Source organism: Doryrhamphus excisus, linkage group LG19 (assembly GCF_037039965.1).
Source record: "Doryrhamphus excisus strain RoL-2023G ecotype Guam linkage group LG19, RoL_Dexc_Guam_v1.1, whole genome shotgun sequence".
Taxonomy (NCBI): domain Eukaryota; kingdom Metazoa; phylum Chordata; class Actinopteri; order Syngnathiformes; family Syngnathidae; genus Doryrhamphus; species Doryrhamphus excisus.
In genome coordinates, this window is record NC_136375.1 from 11,410,226 (window position 1) to 11,431,873 (window position 21,648).

General features: G+C 42.3%; 1 protein-coding gene across 7 annotated transcripts in view; it reads right to left on the reverse strand.

Annotated features, from left to right (window-relative positions):
- flvcr2b (FLVCR choline and putative heme transporter 2b) overlaps window positions 1-21,423 on the reverse strand; it is a 34,876-nt gene extending 13,453 nt beyond the window's left edge. Inside the window, exons 1-11 of one of the 7 annotated variants that reach the window (XM_058056911.2) lie at window positions 20,441-21,423; window positions 17,742-17,883; window positions 15,360-15,500; window positions 13,511-13,578; window positions 12,679-12,782; window positions 11,227-11,337; window positions 10,874-10,979; window positions 10,667-10,778; window positions 10,354-10,409; window positions 9,157-9,295; window positions 8,004-8,149 (exon numbers count right to left, since the gene is read on the reverse strand). In XM_058056911.2, coding sequence (XP_057912894.2) covers window positions 9,218-9,295; window positions 10,354-10,409; window positions 10,667-10,778; window positions 10,874-10,979; window positions 11,227-11,337; window positions 12,679-12,782; window positions 13,511-13,578; window positions 15,360-15,500; window positions 17,742-17,883; window positions 20,441-21,013 — 1,491 coding nt within the window. In that variant the 5' untranslated portion in view covers window positions 21,014-21,423 and the 3' untranslated portion in view covers window positions 8,004-8,149; window positions 9,157-9,217. Of the gene's footprint in view, window positions 1-7,359; window positions 8,150-9,156; window positions 9,296-10,353; window positions 10,410-10,666; window positions 10,779-10,873; window positions 10,980-11,226; window positions 11,338-12,678; window positions 12,783-13,510; window positions 13,579-15,359; window positions 15,501-17,741; window positions 17,884-18,627; window positions 19,423-20,440 lie in introns of those variants that run through there. The other 6 variants (XM_058056910.2, XM_058056908.2, XM_058056909.2 and 3 more) reach the window with 6 other exon arrangements.
- Between the last annotated feature and the right edge of the window lie 225 nt (window positions 21,424-21,648).

The following is a 21,648-nucleotide window of genomic DNA, read 5'->3' on the forward strand; positions in this document are numbered from 1 at the left end:
TGTCTGTGTTCCGCAAAGACCCTTTCCTTCATGAGATGAATAGCCCGTCATAAACGTCCACTTTGATCCACCAGACAGGTTTTTCAGGAGCGGGGACAACATTTATAGACTGAATACGATCCTCTGGAGGAACATGTTAGAAAAGTCCTACGTCAGACTTTTTGTTTTTTTGGGGGCAGGAGATCGTGAACAAACACAGTAGGGGTCATAAATGAGGTAGAACTTCTACGCTATGACTGCAGCATGTCAAGGAATCAGCATGACAAACCTCATGTTTTTTTTCCTTTGACATTTGCTGAAGTGACGTCCTTCTTTGGCAGTAGACTACTGAGCTTCTTCTCTTGTAGTGTAATTTAAAAAAAAAAACAGAATATGATGTCCTATTTGGCTGTTGGTCAGGTTAAACAGCATCAGCGCTCCAAATAGCCATAAGATCAAAATAACATAAGACCGCCTTACTACTTGGACCCAATGGAAGGGAATTTACTGCATGTAATAGTATTATTCTAATCCCACCCAGCAATTAGCCTTGGTCCTGACCTTTTTCAAATCTTACAGTGATGCAAGCGATATCCTTCTGGGTGAAACATTCGAGGGGTTTTCCGTCACGCCGCAGCTCTCTCCAGAGGCTAAACAATCTTAAAAACTATACTAGTGATGCCAAATAAAGTTTTTCCAACGAGGGCCGCATAGTGAGACATGAAAGGATGCAACGGTATCTCAGCTTTGTGATGGGGGTGAAAAAGTCTATTTATTATTAACTTTGCTGCCCCCCCCCAGCCAAAATATAGAAACAAGATGCCTGCCGAGTTCTTAGAAAATACACTTCTGCCACCTTGTGGCTGTTTTTACGGCTTAAAACTTCACCAAATATGAGCTCTTTTGTTGTGCGGTTGTGTCAGCAACTCTGTTTGTCCCCCCACAAAAAAAAACTATACATTGCTCCATGGGATCAGGAGCATATAAATACATCTTTGGTAATGATTGAGTTAATATTTTGACTTTATTTTTGTGCAATTAATGCTTTGTTTTCTATTTTTAGAATGTACTTTGGACACCCCTGACTTAGATCTATAATTCTTTTAGAATTTCTACAAAAGTAGGAAATAAATATTTTTTTTAATCGACTGACAAGACTTTGGGGTAAAATCTAAATTATAGTTATAGAATAAACATTTCCAAGGTGACTTCTGCTCCTTTAAAATCCTTCCAGTAATTCCTTCTATTTCCTTTTCTTTCAGCCGCCATCGCTCACATAAGATGACGTCAAATGCTTTGCTTGGTCTAAAACTAATATTGTCCAATGGGATTTGAAAGGAAATGAAGGCTTTTTTTATAAACCAAAATCCTACGAGGCCTTGTGGTGAGCCAGCCATTCCAAAGTGATCTTACAGAGACGTGCAGTGGGAATCCATAGGTCTTATTATACATGATTCATACATGCTGTACATACATGACCGTTTGATGGTCCGGCGTGGAATAACGTCAGGATCTCATCTCTTTTAAAAGTGCTGAGCTCTCATGTGATGACAAGTGGTCCATTTAAAGAATTGCCAAAGTGATCACAGCTGCTTTGATGTGGACTTTTTCTTAAAAAAAAAAAAAAAAAAAAAAAAGAAAAGGCTTAGTGCCGCCAGGATTCCGCTTTTGTTATCTTTTGCCGACTCGAGCGGGAAGATCTTTGCACTTTGTTGTGATTGCCCGCTACTCTCCCGCGTCTCCCGTCATGCGCAAATGGTTCCGATCATTTCATTCTTCTCCCGTCAGTACAAAGTGTGGACGCTAATCCTTTAATGAATGTCTTCTTCCCGCGCTTGGCACAGCGGGACATTCCGTCCAGTGTAGTGGAGCGTCAGGTTTGCAAAGCGGCGTTGACGTTTGCTTGCTTATTTCTTTTTTCACCACTCTGTTCTCATCAGTTTTGCACAAAACGACATTCAAATGTAAACCTGCATTTTATTTTCCCCCTCAGCTTTTCCTCCTGTCACTCACGCACATCAGTGAGATGCGAGATGTTAAGATAGTGTTGATCAATGAAACAACTCAATGATGAAATGAACACACTCACACATGAAAGACATCAAATATAGTCAAAAAACACTAAATACAAGAACTCCAAACAGTGACAAAGCCAAACCAACACAACAGTAAAAACAATAAAAACAGCTAAAATGAGGCAGCTAATTATCGAGGCATCTAACAATGTAATTGGATGCATATGAAGCCTTCTGAAAAAACCTCCAAAAACACAAGAGCAACATTGTTATTATTATTATTGTTAGTACATTACTAGTGTAGTGACACCTCCGCCCACTGGCTAGATACAAGCTGGCTAGCGACTAGCTTCACCACAAACCCGCCTCCAAAAAAATGCAGTTTTTCCTTTAATGGTCACGGCAGTCCAGTTGCGACAGCGGTGCAGCATCAGTAGCACTGAGCCAGCAGAGCATGATCTCTCATGACCGAGATCAAATCGAAAAAAAAGTCCCCCTCTCATTATGTGTGGAAGTGGTAAGTGAGGCATCAGTTTTATAGTACATATTTGATGTCCATGACCCACCGGTTGAGAACCACTGACTTAGGGAGCGCCGTAGTTGTATAGTATAGCGTCCTTATGGTAAAATAAAATCTGTTCTATTGATATCAAACTGACTAAATAGCTGATTTTAATCTGTTGTTATGTTGTGTGGGCGTTTTCCAGACACTGTCAAGGTTTTTGTTTTTTTTTAATAAAATGTCTTATCCAAAGTACTGATTGAGATGTTATCACAGCAACATGTTTTTCATATTTACTCCTAATTTGACATAGCCAACGTATTGTGTTTCTGTCATACAAGCAGTAAGTAAGTCCAAAATGTTGTATATAGGTTAGACTCCTTTGCAATAAAAATACCTTTGAGGACAGAGTCTGCAAGCTAACATGTGATATGCTTTCACTTCTGAATGTGTTCTTTGGGCCACATCTGTAGATATACTTCACCGTGCTTCTTCCGTAATGGCTTTAGCATATGACGCTAACCAACAACATACCTGAACGCTTCAAATTGCTCTTTTTTTTTTTTTTTTTTGCACTACCGTCTGTCATGTGTTTTAAAAAAAGTTCAAAATGTGGTGAAAAAGTCACTTCTTTTTGGTATTGTTTCTAGTTAGCATTAGCAGTAAAAATGTACTTGTTCTGCCGTGAGGTTGCTAAAAGCAGACACAACTGAAAACAGTTTTGCAATTTACAAAAAAGGTTCCATATATCCCAGTTTGAATGTCACTCCCTCACTATATCGAGAGAGACATCGAATGGAAGAAAAAAAAGGTTTTCCTCTCATTGCGTGTGGAAGTGGTAGGTTTTTGGCCTCTTTGTCCTTCTCCCCTATTCCATTTGAAACACTTTAAGTTTAGAATAAGTAAATTGAAGCGGCTAACAGGTTAGCTCGCAAACTTGCTATGCTAGCGACGACCCTGGAATTTAAACAAAGAATAACAGGATAATAATAATGTTAAAACCCCGTATTTATGAAAATATTCCAGAAATAATCCTACCAACTAACCGCGCTAAACAAGGGCCCATCGTACACCGCTTTACCTGATTTTTAACGTTCGTTATTGCTGTTCTTCGTCAATAGAAACCAGCATCTTCATTATTTGTTGGGGAACTAACGTGTTCGAGCACTTCCACTGCCGCACCCTGCCAGACTGCATTCATTTCCCAGCAGGTCTGGCAGTTGCATGGAGCCTGATGCTGCAGGATTCTCTCCAAGTTGCATTTGGATAGCGGCTGATTGATCAGTGCAGCGAGGGGGCCAACATTTATGTAAGACTACGTCGGCAGTTTCTTTGATATCCCGAAAATGACACATTTTTGACTCACACGTGTTGTGGCGCCCGCTTGGCTCGCTCCTGACATGTACGCAACACTTCACTGCAGCTGGGAAAACGCGTGCTTGTTTGGAGAAACCTGGATTTTATGCCGCTCAATCTTAAAAGATCTTTGGGAGAGATTTAGCGTCCATGATCATGATCCATAACAATCATGCTCGTGTTGCAATGCTGATGTTCACAAATCCGGTGCTTGCGAACGCACCTTGTCATGAATGTGATCCCGTCTCCTGAACTGAGCGTCTGGTGATACCCCTAGTTTACTTTCTACGGCACTCCCCCTTTAGAAGATACACGGGGATAAAAAGCTTCTGAATGTTGTTTGGTTATATGGTGGCGCCACCAACAAACATGATTCAAATGGAGACGGCTGCTTGTTAATGGGAATGACAAATCCTTGTCCTTTTCTACACACACACACACACACACACACAAACACACACACACATACACACACACAGTGCTAGACGAAGAGTAGCGAGTGGAGCCAGTCGAAAGAGTCATGGGGTCTTGTGTAGATTAATGGGGAGGCACAAACCACACCAATGTGTTTTTCATTGACTGCGTGGACTACACACTTTACTACACTTACACCGAGTGGACTACACACTGTACTACACTCACGCCGGGTGGACTACACACTGTACTACACTTACACTGGGTGGACTACACACTGTACTACACTTACACTGGGTGGACTACACACTTTACTACACTTACACAGGGTGACTACACGCTGTACTACACTTACACAGGGTGACTACACGCTGTACTACACTTACACCGAGTGGACTACACACTGTACTGCACTTACGCCGGGTGGACTACACACTGTACTGCACTTACGCCGGGTGGACTACACACTGTACTGCACTTACGCCGGGTGGACTACACACTGTACTGCACTTACGCCGGGTGGACTACACACTGTACTGCACTTACGCCGGGTGGACTACACACTGTACTGCACTTACACTGGGTGGACTACACACTTTACTACACTTACACAGGGTGACTACACGCTGTACTACACTTACGCCGGGTGGACTACACACTGTACTACACTTACACCGGGTGGATTACACAATGTACTGCACTTACACCGGGTGGATTACACGCTTTACTACACTTACACAGGGTGACTACACGCTGTACTACACTTACGCCGGGTGGACTACACACTTTACTACACTTATGCCGGGTGGACTACACACTGGACTACACTTACACCGTGTGGACTACACACTGGACTACACTTACACCAAGTGACTACACACTTTACTACACTTACACCGTGTGGACTACACACTGGACTACACTTACACCGTGTGGACTACACACTGGACTACACTTACACCGTGTGGACTACACACTGGACTACACTTACACCGTGTGGACTACACACTGGACTACACTTACACAGGGTGGACTACACACTGTACTACACTTACACAGGGTGGACTACACACTGTACTACACTTACACAGGGTGGACTACACACTGTACTACACTTACACTGTGTGGACTACACACTGTACTACACTTACACTGTGTGGACTACACACTGTACTACACTTACACTGTGTGGACTACACTTACACTGGGTGGACTACACACTGTACTACACATTGTACTACACTTACACCACACTGTGTGTTTGTTTCTGGTTTCATGGCAACATCTAAGTATCTTGTTACCCACTGCACTGACTAATTACGGCGGCCAACTTTTTACTGATGAATGTTAGCGGCGGTGGAGTTGAGGCACTGTGAAGTCCCGACCAAGCAACACCAGCTTACATTTAGACACGTCCAAGGCTTTACAGGAGGACAGAACAAGCCGCCATTGTTCATTCAACGGTCTGTGTTTAAAAATGAATGAAAGATGAATGTGGCGACAAATGTAGCAGCATGAATTCCACCTCAAACCAGCATGGTGGACGTTGTGTGTGTGTGGCTACAAAGCCACCCAAAAGTGCACTTTGGTTATGTTTTTGTGCAATAATTCCCAACAATATTCTTTATGAAACACCCACAACGTTTGTTTATTGAGCTAGCCTGATATTACGTGTCACAGACTTGATGGCGGATGGCTATCATCGCCATTCCAACCAGCAGTAGTACTGTACTGTCGATTCCATTATCGCTCCCTCACTGTAGCTACTCAGAAATGAATTCATCATGAATGGTGGCTGTTTGGTGGTAGACTATGGGCTAATATTAGTCCCAACATACAGTGTGTACCATAGTTTTCTAGTCACTAAGGGATATAACGGTTACTAGTATTCATTGTTCACTGTGGTAAAACCCCCGAGGTTAGTACTACTGTTTCTATTTCAAATTATCGTAAAATCAGGATAGATAAACCTACCTTGATGAACTCACAGGCCAGTGACACTGCTCATTTGTTGGAGAAGCAGCTGTTGGTTACTTTACGTTGAGTATCTCAACAACTCTGATGTAAACAAACATCAGAGTTATTTATTTCTTGTTTATTTAAACATTATTGAGACATGACATTACTTAATTTACTAGCAGTGACAGATCCGACATGGCTAAAATACAAAAAAAAAAGTTTTCCTCTCATCCCGTGTGGAAGTGGTAAGTATTTGGCTTCTTAAGTTTAGGAGAAATAATTTTGAGGCTACCTGGCTAGCGATCCTTATATGAGTCTTTCGCTCTTCTGTGCATTCTAAAGATATAAAAACAGATAAAAAAGAGGCAGCTACGTAATTAATGCACATAATGAGACACACCTATTCTTCCTCCCTGCTACACCTCCAGTGTATGGTTTTATATCCATGCGGTAACATGTACTACATACAGTATTTTGGTCACGTTAAGCATTAGCGGAACGTCCTTCCTGATTTCAAACAGCAACATAGAAAGATACGCTACACCTAGCGTTAACTTTCCAAAGTCAACAACAAAAACACAGCAGCAGCTAGTCAGTAGCCAGCTAGTAGCTAGCTGATGTGGTGTGGCGAGGTGTAGCTATTCCAGTAACGTTAATAACAGGAATAATAACAACGTTGCTGTAGCTTGGTTAGGTCACCTAACCAAGTTAGACCAAACCTTAGCTGTCTTTATATCTTTAGAAGACACAAACAAAAGAAAGACATGAGTTCATGTCTCACATAAGTATTGGGCATGATGGGCAAAATTCCAAATTAAGTGCACTTTTCCTTTAAGGGGTGTTGGTACTTAATAGGTTTGACTGTATCATAAATGGTGGGTGTTAACGACTTGGTGGACCCCCTTATTAGCTGCATTGCATCATGGAGCACAGCGGGGCGCGGAAATGTCGGGAGCGGATTTGAAGCGGCCATTCATGCTAATGAACAACTACTGGGTCTGGCTGTATTGCATAGGAAAGTAGCACAGGATAGGAAAATGCGGCTTATTACAATGTGTCACTGACAGCATCTGCTAGCACCACATGCCATTTATTCATATTCATACAACAGTAGCTCGCTAGTGCTGGAAAATGAGGTGTTTTCATTTCCATTTTAAAGCCTGAACAAAAAAAAATGCAAAGTGCAAGTGCAGCAGGCCCCTGCTAAACCACAAAGACACCCCCTCAAGAGTCCTAAATAATCGATTTTCTGCTATGTTAGAGATAAAACTCCATGAAAACGATGAAGCAATACAAGCTTTGAACTTGTGATAATAGCCTTATTGTCCCGAGCAATGGCGCCACCGTTTGGCCAAAAAGGGTAAGTGCGCCCAGGACGTAAAACAACACAAAACGAAACCCAAATTGTAATAAATGTTTTATGCCATGTTAAAAGCCGTAACATTACTGTTACATTTGTATAAAAAAAACAAATGATTTATCTAATTCATTCATTTTGCTTCTTCTTCAAGTCATAGGTGGACACTGCATAAGGTGCCTTTTAAATTCCAGAAATTAGTCATAAATACATTATAGGGTTTTACAAATACAACATTTTCAATACTGATATGTAAAAATTGTCAAAGCACAAATGATTAACAGGTATTTTATATTCAATATATGTATACAGTATATATACGTATATATAAACAGATGTCAGATATGATTGGGTTTGCGTCCAGTTAGGAAATTTAACATGAATTCTGTATTTACTGCAGGTGCTTTTTTTTTAAGAATTATGAAAATAAATGGATTGTAGGTGTCGTTCATCTGGGATGTAAAGTGTTCCAATTGTGGGCTGTTTGAATGTGTTGAATGTCTAAAACTTGGCTTCTTGGATGATAGTGTGTGCAGACACAGGCCCTCTCCGCTTGTCAGACAGTCCCTTGCAATACAAACACAATATAAACACATGAATCATAATTATCATACATTCAATGGGGGTTGACATTTCTTTCCCTCTAAATTGTTCAGGGCCTCAACAAAAAGGAAATGATTAGCCTTTTTATAGTAATCCTTAGAATACAAACTTCCCTTTGGGTTTGACATTTGCATAATGCATTAAAATATCAAGACATTAGCTTCATTCATTTTCCTACATTTTTCATCAGTTAACATTTGTATGATAAATTTTTTGTTTTTTTTTAAATTAATCTACAATATATATTTTAATATACTTATACATTTTATTTAATATATTTAAAGTAAATTACATAATTAGGTTAATTTTCCACACATTTGTATAAGAAATAATTTGTAATAAAATCATAATTTTGCACTATATTTCAAATTTTTGTGTGAAAATAAAAGTAAATAAGTAAATAAATGTATTTTCATACATTTTTCCTAATAAATGTGTAATAAAATCTTTTGGAAAAAGGAAAGCCTTTTATTATTATTATTATTTACAGTAAATTTAATAACTACTATAATATTCTATTTCACTTAATACTTCATATAGCACATTTAATACATATGCCTAACGAACATAAATTTATATAGTTAAATATATATTATTTTCCCCCTCATTTTCTGATTAATGAAATGTTGTATTTCATTTGAAAATCTGTTCACAACAGTATCGGAGCCCCACTAAAAAAAATTGTACGTCAATAATATAATAAAACAGTATCAGGAGCAGCGAGTATGCTGGTGAATGTCTCCCCCTTGTGGAGGAGCGAGTAAGTACACAAGCGTCCCAGGCTGCTGCGTGTCTTGTAAACGAGTGCAGTGGAAAAGGGAATTGCACCAGCGGCGTTGGAAAGTTGCCACAGGTTGCGGGAATCACTTTAATGAATAAACTGAGTCACATGTTGATTGTGGTAAGGAGACGAAAGAAGAAGCAGGTCAAAGGTGAAGCAGAGAGATTGGCGTGTGTGTGCATATTATTACCTTTGTGCGTCTGTGGGTGGCGCTATGATTATTTTTTTTTGTTTTGTTTTTGTGGTGAGGTTTATGGTGAAGGTGGCGTCTGCGGCCCCGGGATTAAGGCAGTGGCGCCGTAGTCTTGTCCCGACGTCTTGGACTCCCCCTAAAATCGTTTCACACCGCAGTGAGCGTCCATACTGCCGTAGGCAAATTCATTTAGCATCCCAACAACACCCGGTTAGATGGCCGTGTTAGTAAACCAGAGTGAAGTGTGAGTATGGCATGGAGAAAAGGCGGGCCAGCATGACCTTCCCCACCAGCAGGTTCAGCACGTGTGATTGGATAGCAAGCTCTTGTTTTGATTGGGTGTTGGCAAAGTCAAGCACTTCGAATTGGAAGGTTGGCGAATAAAAAGCACCTGCCGTAAATGCTCTGAACCACGTGAGACGCTCACTCCAACAGCTGGCAAGTCTAATGCTACGAGGAGGTTGCCTACAGCCACAGCTAATGTTTTTTTGATCTGGACCTGGCGACTGTATGAGAGTGCGGTGAATTGAATAGATGCCTAAATTGGAGCATTTACGGTAGGCTTTGTTGTGCATTTATTTGGGTTCAAGTAATAAATACACAACAAGACAGGGCAGACTAATAAGGCAAAAAGACAGGAGCAGTATTTTTCACCTGAAACCAACACAGAAGCACAGGAACGCCACTTCAAGCAGGAACTACGATGCACAGCAGGGACTCCCAACCCTAGAGGGCCTTATAGATACCGCATTGACCCCAATATAGGACAGCATTTGACCCTTGTAAAGGTTGTCTTATAATGGAGGACGTGGAGAGATTTCTACATGCAAACCAGCAGGTGGTGCCATAGGACTGCTCCCCAAGGACAGGCCAGTGACCTCCAGAAAAGCAGCCGGGACACAGAGACCCCCATGAACAAAGATTACCACCAGATCTTAAAACAGAAGGGGGTGTCTTATATTCATGATATTTTTAATAACACTTTCAATGTAGATTGGGAAGCCCTGTTTTCCAAAATGCAAAGAGATGAGGATACCGCAGGCATGCAGGAGCAACACAAAGCGGCAAAAAATAACCACAGGCGGTGTTATTTCTGGGGAAGCATGGGACGCACACACACACGACCTTGGCGGAAAGACACAACACAACACACAACTCCTTCTGCACATCCGCGCCCGCTTGTGTCACACTTACTTCTGCTTTGGCCAACATGTTGGCTTTTTGTCGCCGCAAATCAGACTTGATTAAGCCTGTAGAGCAACACAATCGGAGAATAGAGTCCTATGAATTAATACCTGACTCATGAATTATTTTTGTCCCTGTGATGAGATAAGTCCGGTATTTCCCAAGAATGAACTGGGAGGGCGGAACCTCTGAAAACTGAAAGAACTTTTGCACTTAGACGTCTCCCAACAAGTCATAACCTTTGTATTTACACACTTTAAGATTACAAAACTTGTCTTGGTATCCCCTGGTGCACACCCCTGATCTACAGTGTCCCTTATACCTGTCATGATGGTGCCAACCAGAAGAAAGACGCAGAGGAAGATGTTCCCAGGCAGCGTGCCGAATGAGTCGATGATCTTGCCCTGAGCGATGGTGAAGATGATGCCAAAAACCTTCACAACAGGCAATTTTTCAGTATGGCGCCCTCAGTTTGGACAGCCCTGCTGTACTGCAATGTGCTATTGTGATGACACAGACTTCAAGATACCTGTGCTGAACAATTGAGCAGTCCAGAGGACGTTCCCTCCGATTCAGGATAGGTCAGCTCTACTGCATACTCAAACCCGAGCGGTAAGTAGCCTGTCATGAAGAACCTGGAAAGAACACAGAAGTATCACCATAGGAGAGTTGTTGCACATGTTGGACATAATACTGCCGGTCCTGCAGGGTTCAAGAGGAAATCCCAACCTTATCAGAGGAATACCACACATTCCGACTAACAAAGTGATCATGAATCATGTCTTTTCACAATCTGGTTTGTGTGAACTTTCCAGGAATTTCAGCAGCGATAGCAATGCAACTAAGGTCAAGATGTGAGAAAAAACATTTGACAACTTGTACCCAAGACCTCCAGCAGTGATGAAGACCACCCATAGGTGCCCGAGATTGAGTGTAGCGGCGTAGACGATCATCCCCACCAGAGACATGAAGTACACGGCCAACGTGGTCTGTCTGGAAAACACAGAAGGTGGAAGAAGATCAAATTTGCACTTTCCTCTAAGTCAGGGGTCTCAAACACGCGCCCCGCGGGCCAAATGTGGCCGGCAGGACACTAGTTTGAGGCCCCCGCCTTGATATGAAAGTTGAATGTTAGTGCAGCCCGCGCAAGTTTGATATGGATGCTGTAAAAATTATTACGTTTGATTAATGTTCATGTTAAAGGTTAAATAACTGTTAATAGTTATCCTCCCTATCCGTGTGGAAGTGGTAAGTTTTTGGCTATTTAAGTTTAAAGGAAATAACTTGAAGGCTACCGTTTAGGTCGCTGGCTCTCTAGTTAGCATGTGTCGCAAGATCCTGCAGTTGCGCAATATGTTGTAAATAAAAAGAGTATAAATGTGACTATAGTCGTGTTTTGTCATGTCTACAGGGCTCTAATAATGCTTTGTTCATTTTAATCTGAACAAAATAATTTGTCTACCCACCAACTATATGTGGTTTCTTAAGTTTTTATTATTTGCCGTTTTATTATTATTATTAATTTAATTATTACTGATTGATTGATTTTCTTTATTCTTGATTTGTTTATTTACTTTTCATCTTATTTTGTGTAGAAAATAAAAAGTAAGATATTTGAGTGGAATGTTTTATCAGAGCTTTTCTTGTAGATAATCTGAACCAAAGCAAAGTTTATTCAATTTTCTGTTTTTAATAAATGCGTTCTTCGTTTTTTTTGGGGGGAAAACCTGATGCGGCCCAGTCTCACCCAGACCCTAGCTCCAGTGGCCCCCAGGTAAATTGAGTTTGAGACCCCTGCTCTAAGTCATAAGTCATAAATAGAGTAAATAAGCTGTTGGTGGAAAAGCAGATAAAAAGTCATTTCTCTGTCATTTGTTGTCTTATGTTATCCTCTGTGAACTAGAATGGAAGAAAAGTTTGAAAAAAAAAATATGGTGGAAAAAGTATGGACACCCCTCTGTAAGATTAACCTCTGTGCACCAGGAAGTAGCATACAAGCCACCAAACACAAAAACAATGTAAAACCTAAGGCTAAATTTGCACTTAGCAAAAACACACCTGCATCCGCCATTTGCAGGACAATATCGTCGTAAATAAACAACCGGGGTGGGGGGTTACGTCAACTGTAGCCCCTGACTACACCCACTGGGGTCCACATTGGGGGGATCCAAAGTTTACGACATGAAAGCACACCTGGGTAAACAGATCAGGATCCCTGACATACAAAAACCAAACAAGCGACACGAACAAAGACATGTCAATAAACATGAGTTTCCACTTTGGTCCAAGAAGAGTCCATGTTGCTGCCTGTCTGGGTTCCCTTGGCCGACTTACTTGTACGTTTTGGTCCTGTCCAGCCACACCCCGCAGATGAGGGAGCCCACCATGCCGGCGATGACGATGGTGAGACCGATCCTCCCTGCGTTCACCTCTTCACCCTGAGAGGTCAAATAAAGACAGCGGAGTGTTTACTGACACATCACAGCCGTACGGAGGGGGCTGGGGGGTGGGGTCTTTGCAGGACAAGGACAGACCAAACTATTCGGACTTTACTAGAGATATGGATATAGCATATTTTATTCATGCGGAGAGTGACGGGCATCTCAGGGATTTACTGTATTTATTGAGAGGCCGTTATTTGTGAAAATGCGCTCTTCCAATGTTAAAAAGTAAAATATATTTTTCATAATGTTTTAATATTTGGGAATAATAATATGTACATAATTTCTGTCAGAATGAGAAAAAACTGTCACATCCTTTAGACTAAAATTGTATGTTTATTTACAATATCATGTAACGGTGCATTTACAATATGGTTCCTTCCTACTAAAATAACTCATGTAGTGCCATAAAATTGATATAAACACCGTACATACATAAATCATCTCCTTCCTATATCAATGGAAAGCATCGAGCCTGTAAATGTTTACAGTAAATTATATCAAAGCAAACCTCCATCCTTGTTAAATGATATGATTATATCAGTTTTACTGTTTGCTCACTCCACTTCCAGCAGGAAATGAGGAACCGAAATTAACATCCAACAAGGCCTCACTTCCTCACATGATTACCATGCTGGGCCAACATGGCCACCAGCTTTATGATCAGTGTGACGCCTACCAACATGTGTCACAAAAGGCTTAAAAAGGAGGGAGCTGGGACTCACGGGATAGTGCTCGATGATCATGCGGTTCAGCAAGGTGCCCACAGCGTAGAAACACCCCACGTTCAGGCCTGCGGCACAGAAAACGGTTATCAAATACTGTATCAGCTAAGGCTGTAGGAAATGTAGAATGGAAGAGCGCTCGCTTGAGTCAATGTTTGTGCGTGCCTGCAAGCAAACGCTTAAATACGGAGATGAATATATGAGCTTCTCGGCTGAGGCAACACAGATAATTTGAGTAAACATCTTGCAGCCAGCAGTCAAGAACTTCAACTGGCTGTTTGGCGCCAAGGAACCAAATAAAAGGATTTCTTTGTTTTATCTTCAGCTCCAGTAAAACAAATGTTAAGTTAGGCATACGCATACTCAAATAAGCCTAAAAGTAGACAGCAGTATGCAGTATGTCCCTAAAAACTACATACATACACATACTGGATGCACACTTTTTAGTGAAGCCATTTCCTCAGATAGTCGGAAAAGGGTGAAGTGCTCCCTACGGGTTGGGAATGAGGTCCTGCCTCAGGTGGAGGAGTTCAAGTATCTTGGGGTCTTGTTCACAAGTGAGGGAAGGTGGGAGCGTGAGGTCGATGGGCGGATCGGCGCAGCAGTAATGCGGTCTCTGTACCGGACCGTCGTGGTGAAAAGAGAGTTTATCCGGAAGGCAAAGCTCTCAATTTACCGGGTGATCTATGTTCATCACCCTCACCCATGGTCATGAGCTTTGGGTAGTGACCTAAAGAACAAGATCGAGGAAACAAGCGGCTGAAATAAGTTTCCTCCGTAGGGCAGCTGGACTCACCCTAAGAGATAGGGTGAGGAGCTCAGTCTTCCGGGAGGGGCTCGGAGTAGAGCCGCTTCTCCTCGAGCTCAAGCATCTAGTCTTCTTGGTGAGGTGTTCCATGCATGCCCAGCCAGGAGAAGGACCCAGGGCCGAGCTACGACACTCTGGAGGGATGATATCTCACAGTTGGCCTGGGAACACATTAGTGTCCTCCCGGTGGAGATGGAGAATGTGGTCAGGGACCGGGAAGTCTGGACTTCCCTCCTGAGACTGCTGCCCTGCGACCCAGACTTGGATAAGCGGAGGAGAAAGGAATGGAATGGATTTCCCCAAATAATGGTCTCCATTCTAGATGCACTGCCTCCATTAATTGCCCAGATGAGCAAATAAACACCATACCTCAAGTAGGCTCTTCCAGAAAGTAAACAAGGTACCAGTAGTTATAGCTGTCCAAGCTCTCTATACCTGTACAACCAAACTCACAAGGCAGCTTAAACATTCATGACAGTTATGTAAAGACATCCACGAGGAAGGGCTTGCTAGAGAATGGACTTAGGCCCACCTCCCCAGGTGAGACCCCGCCGACCCTTCGTGTTCATCCAATAGTTAGGGGGAAGATGTCAGATGAAATGTCATGCAGGTTGAAGTTCAAGTGAAGTGAAAGGTTGTGTGGCCTCCTTTTGACCCGAGCACCACACCATAAAACGAGGGCCTCTCGAAGACTGCCGTTAATCATTACCTGTACTATAAACAAACTTTGGACCCCTTCAATGCTAACACGCTAACATCCTCCTTACACTATTTCCATTTTTATGAGATTGGGTGATAAGATAATCTTTGGGAGTGTGCGGAAGATTTACAGAGCATCCCTTAAGTCGAGCACTTGCCAAAAGGTGTGAGCGTAGAAAGGAATAAATGATTGTAGACGAGCACAAATATTAGCACTACATTATGTTCACCTGCACAACCTGATTCCACCACACACGAGCACATTTGTCGCTTTTGTCGGAGATCTCACTGGACTGTGCAGGAGGAGCACCGAATGGTGTGGTCGGTGCGTGTTGGGCGTACCGTAAGTGACGATGAGGATGATGAAGGGCTTGTTGCGGAGAAGCCTGAGAATGGAGGCGGTGTAGGAGTAGTGCTCGGGCGGGATGCTCCGGGCGGTGGCCTGAGCCTGAGTCGGAGGGAGATGGGGACGCTCCTGGAAGACTGACAAAATTTATTCATTATTAGTGGGAAATGCAAGACATACAGCACCACCACCACTAATACCACTACTACTACGACTGCTACTACTCGTGTACCTCAAAACACCTCTAAAATACAATCCCAACCATGAACACAACCAGGTGACCTTATTTGACTCAAGGCAGGCTAGAAGGAAGATTTGGTTGTGTTTTTGATTTTCTGGTTTAATGAAACTCTTGTTGTGTTTTCCTCTAAGTATTTCCACACAAGCCAAATGGAATGTAACAAAAACACAGTGGATTCAAGTTGAGGATTCAAACATGTTAGGAAGCATGTATTTGTCTCTCGCATATCAACTAATATGCTGGCCCATCATGTGACCACAAATACAAACACATACTTTATGTATGTCCAACCTTAGAAATGTAAAAAAAAAAAAAATACATATATGAACACGATTACAAGATACACACAAAATGTAATCAATTGTGGCAAGGATCTGGATAAAGATGCACAGTTTGAGCCATCCAGGAAGTGCTAAAAAATATAACAATATGGTCCATTGTCTAGAATTGTTTTTAACATTAACATTTCGAGGGCTCTAATAATGGTTAAAAAAATAATATTTAGATAGTCATAAACAGGTTTTCTATGCTCTAACAAGATAAATATTCCTTTTATTAATACTGAACACACATGTGGCTCAAATGCACGAGGGTGTGTGTGGTGCATTAAAACTGTTGTCATGTGTCATGCCAGGGAGCTCCGGCCAACTGCTTTGGCCTCTCTTGGTGAAATTCAGACAAGTCAGCACATGGCAGTGCAGGCGAAAGATGGCATCTCCTGATAGGAGATAGGAGCCTGAACCATCCACTCGACCATTTGTCTGCCGGCTGCCAGGTTGTTGCTATGACATCACATAAACAACAGTGCAATCCACTGTGAGCTGGAAGTCAATGACTTATGGACAGTTACTTGCTAAGCACCTCCAGAGTCCCTGAAAAGATGTTTTGATTGATGACGGCCATACTTTTCAACCAATCTTTAAACATATCCGCTAAAATATGAGTTGTATTTGAATGCAGCATCACTATGGATCTTACCATAATAATAATAATAATAATATGGGTTTTCATGCCAAATTGCTAGCTAAACATGGATCACTGTTACTAATCTTTCTAGCCTATTCTGAAGTCCATCTGTCAGTTTCAGTGAGTAAGAAATAATCTATTAAAATAAAATAAGATAAGTAAGAGATTATCTATAGATTAAGATTTTTTTGGTCAGTTCAGAGAACTTGCTGGGGGATGTGTCAAAGTGGTGTTTTTACACAGTTGTTTCTTTATCTATGACGGAGTTTCATTTTATTGTTTTTTTCAAAACTTTTTTGTGTCATGAGCAAGTAAATAAAAGAAATACAAAACTCACATGGCACACGCGGCAACAAGGGATGATACATTTTGGTTGAATGGGTGTGAACGTGGTGCGTGGCGCTACTATGGAACGGCTTCACAAGCATCCTTTTGTGCTCGTGAATGCTGAATGCCAACAAGCATTCCCTCAACTTCCAAATCCGAGAGTCAGAACCACAAATTTCCCATGTGACAATGGAGCATCTCCTTCACATAACAATATTTCTCAATATGCAACTCAATTCCTATTTCGGCACGAAATTATAAAGAATAAACTAATGGTCGAAAATAGAAACTAAAATAGAACTAAAATAAGACTATTACTAAGCATTTTGCACAACTACTAATATCCTGCTTGCTAAGTCACTTCCCTGAACCAGCAAACTTTGACCTACTCAGACTCAGACCTAGCAATGTCTTCAACTGACAATATACCCACTCCTATCACCAGCATTTCCCCCTGACCTTCCTTGTTCCACAATAGCGTCTTTCTCCGTTCTGAGATGCTTTTGTCTTCCGAGTCAGCACTTTGTATGCGGTGTTGTGCTTCCAGTGGAACGACAGCAAAGTAATAAATGCTAGGGATGTCACGAGACACTCACTTGACGCAACAATACGATACATGAGACGAGACTAAATTTTAACATTACTTAAGAAAATTACAATGAAAAAAATTAAATGCATTGCAATCTACTCATTTAATTTCCACTATGTTCATCTATATAAATTATTATTGTCCCACAACCAGTGTCCACAAGACCTTTTTCTTCCCGACCAAGCAATCTTGTCATGTTTTAATCTAGCAAGACCTTACGACACCCTGAATAAATGCAAAAAATACTTTACATACCGAAGACGACGAGGATGAAGAGGAAAGTGGCCACCCCGGCTGTGATGTAAAACATGATGCTGATGTGGTGGGCCAGCTCGTCCATGTTGTCCACATTTGGCACCAGGATGGGGGGCACCAGGAACCCGATGGCGATACCCAACTGCAAAATAGACAGGGTGCCAAGTACAGAGATTTAAAATACCCTGCAAAGTATAAATTATACGACAGTACAGTACATTATATTGTAATTAAGTACGTATCTGTGGACAAATTGCCCATAATAAATGCCTTATCACTAATAGATACGTGGTACTTCCTTTGTTATTGTATGAGGAAATAATGCATGTCAGTGCAAATGGCGGAAATGGCCCCACTGGTTACTAGGTAATCAGTAATGTTACTGTAATCATATGTGAGACACACAAGCACCAGACCTAACAGGCTTTTACTGCAGGTTTGAATGATCTCACAACAGAAAAAAAATCTCTAACACGGGCTACTGTTATAGCTGTGACCCATGCTGAGCTAAAACTCAACTCTGAACGCCCAATGGCACTTCCTGTCCGGCCCTCACTCAGCTCCCCTAGCACCAGAACACATTTACGGCAACATACACAAGCACATGTTTTAAATGTTTTTTTGTGTTATTAAGAGTACTATATTGGGTAATAGGAGTGTAAAGGTGACTATAGGGCTGTTATATCATATCTCGAAAGCTCTAATAATGTTAAAAATTTTATTTAGTAGGCATGAGCGGTGTGTAGTTCACAGCATGGTGATACGAGTGTCACACTTGGACAGTAAAATTCCTGTGCGGCTCTGGCATCCTGTGAAGTTCTAAAGAAAGCACATACAGCAGAAATACACCTCAAGCAGAGAACGTCTACCATGACTGTTTTCAAACCTGATTTCCAAGCACCCCAATGGAACAGGCGGTGGAGACCTCCTCCTCCCCGAACCAAACCGAGGCAATATACGACGGAATCCCGAGCACAAACACCGTAGCCACCGAGCAAACAAACTGTCCAAAAAAGGTGACCGGAAACAAATTTGGACTAGCACTTCCGACTTTAATCCAAGCTCCGATGCAATTAAAGGCCGAACCCGCGAGGACCACGTCTCGGATGCCCCTGTTATCCAGAAGCCACAGGACGGGGAGGATGAGGGGGACGTAGGTGAGGAGGTAGATCATGGACAGCCAATCTATGGTGAGAGTGTCTATGTTGTAGAACTTCATGAAGATGTTGCTGATGATGCCGTACTGCAGCCACATGAAGGCGTTGCTGGCTGAGACGGCGCTGAAGAGAAACAGCATGAACCAGCGACGATGGTACAGCTTCGTCTCAGCATTCTGGGTCACCTGGTCACTTATCAAACACAAGTGGGACTCACTAGGACTTAACGGTCCTGGAGTCCACTGAACTGATGCCAAGTGTGGTGGGAGGAAGGTCTTTGAGCCCATAGAGTTTTTCTGCTTTTCTTCACAGCCGAATCCACAATTTGCACGGTTGCCTTTTAGAGTATTGTTCCACGGCATCACGAGCAGGTCCCGGGAAGGTGAAGGTTCTTAAGATTCCACACTGCAGCTCTCCAAGTCCGCTGTGCAGAATGCTGGCTTTATTCTTGTTACAGGAGCAGCCAAGGAGGGAGTGCGGCTAGTGAGGATGCGTTCACGGGTCAGCGCATTGTCATGCCCCATCTCTCACATGATGCTACTACCGCCAATAGTGATTCTAGTTTCAGCCGTCAACCCTGACAAGACACGCTTCTGGTTAACTATCACCAGGTTAGTCCCATTTGTTTGATTAATGCTCAACTACGCTGAATGGGAGCTTTTTGCTATGATGACATTTAAGGTTGCATTCCTTCCTACAGATGGCTGACTTAGGTTATAGAACTCATTTACAATAGCAAAACCAAACCTTGCAAAGATTTACTACTAGCATTTAGCCCAGGGGTGTCCAAACTTTTTTCCAGAAAAAAGAAAGGATCCATTTTATCATTTTGCCGGCTTCAATATATTGACATATGCATTCATGCTCTCTCTCTACCAAATAGTCTGAATGACAAGATGGTTCACTCTTAATAACTAGACATGTTGGTTTTTTTCCAACTATATGCTAACAAAATTACAGTTTCCCCTCTTTTATTATAAACATAATGGACATAAATTGTGATTTTTTTCTGGTTAAAATATACATGTTTTCTTTATATTGTGACTTTCCATCCATCCGTTTTCTATGTCGCTAATCCTCACGAAGGTCGCGGGGGGTATGATGGAGCCTATCCCCTCATTTGACTTTCACACTGTGAACTGGTCGCCACATGTAGACATATGTGCCACATATTTTCATGCTCTTGCTTAATTATATTTTTAGAATAAATCATGAGCCAATAAAAAAAAAACTGCTGCGATCCACAAATGGCATCCGGACTGCAACATATGTCGGGTTAACTTGGAATTTCTCACACAGCTCGACAAAGTGTCCCCTGTGACTTAAGGGCGTGAAGCCGAATCACCACGAAATTTGGAACACACCTTTCAGGGACTGACAAGCACGTGTGTGTAATATTTGAGCAACATCATGGTGTATTATACACCAAAGGTCAAAGGTCACCATTTGTAACTACTCCTAAAAAGGTACAACAATATACTTTTTGTGACTGTAACATAAAGACCTCAATGTCAAACTTGAAACCACCTCCAAGATGCTCACCTGATTCCCAAACACGCCGATGGAACACGCCGTGGACACCTCGTTGGACCCGAACCACACAGAGGCTATCCTAGAGGGCATGCCCAGGATGAAGACTTGCGCAAAGGAGCAGCAGAACTGTCCCAAAAAGGTCACGGCGAACAGGTTGGGCTTGACACTGACCACCTTGAGCCATGTCCCAGCACAGTTGAGAGCCGTGGCCACGATGGCCACCACCCTCAGGCCCTTCTTGTCCAGGAGCCAGGTGACAGGGAAGATGAAGGGTATGTAGGTGAGCATGTAGATCATGGACATCCAGTCTATGGTGAAGGCGTCCACGCTGTAAAACTTCATGAAGATGTTGTTGATGATGCCATACTGGATCCACTGATAGGAGTTGCAGAGGGAATAGGAGCTGAAGAGCAGCACCATCACCCAGCGGCGTTTGTACAAGCGTGTCACCCAGGCTTTGTCGCCTCCACCGGGCTCAGTCGGACCTTCTAACCGCTGTAGAGCCTCTGGGGCTTCTCCTACATGCTTCTCGGAATCATGGAGATCCTCGTGCGGTTTGGCTTCCTCTTGCTTACCGCTCATTGTGATAGCTGGTTGGCGCCAGAAATTTACATTTAAACGAAAGAGAACTTAAGCTAGCCTGCGCTATGAAAGCCACATGTTGTCACCTGGTCGTGAAAAATGACTAGCAGACCCTGACGACGAACTTATCGTCCATGAATGGATCTACTCCTGTTGCTTGTTGTAGATAAAGTCCCCCCCCTCCTCGTGTTGCCTCCACTTTCCCGAGTGTCAACATGTGGGGGAAAGTCTACTGACCTCCCCTCCCCCGTCAACAACCCGGACTTAAAACCGCTTTGGAGACATTCAAACTGGTCCCGCCGGTCAAATACAAGGGTGGAGTCCGTAGCGGCCACCATAATGAGTGAAAAGAAACTTTTACAAATGTCTACTTCTAGTATGTTCCGCTACGGGAAACTTTTGATAACTGTCGTAAAGACGGATGCCACACATCCGGGTATTTGTGGTCACCAACCTGTTCACGTGCTGTACGGAAGTGCGTATGACATGTGCCTTTCAATGTAAACTGTAAATGTTATTTAGACCTTAATATACAATATACATATACGTATATATACTATATTTGTTCCTTTCTGATGTTTGAATATGTGTGGCTAGGTAAACAGCTCCCCGTAGAGGCATTTCTCTGTACTGCA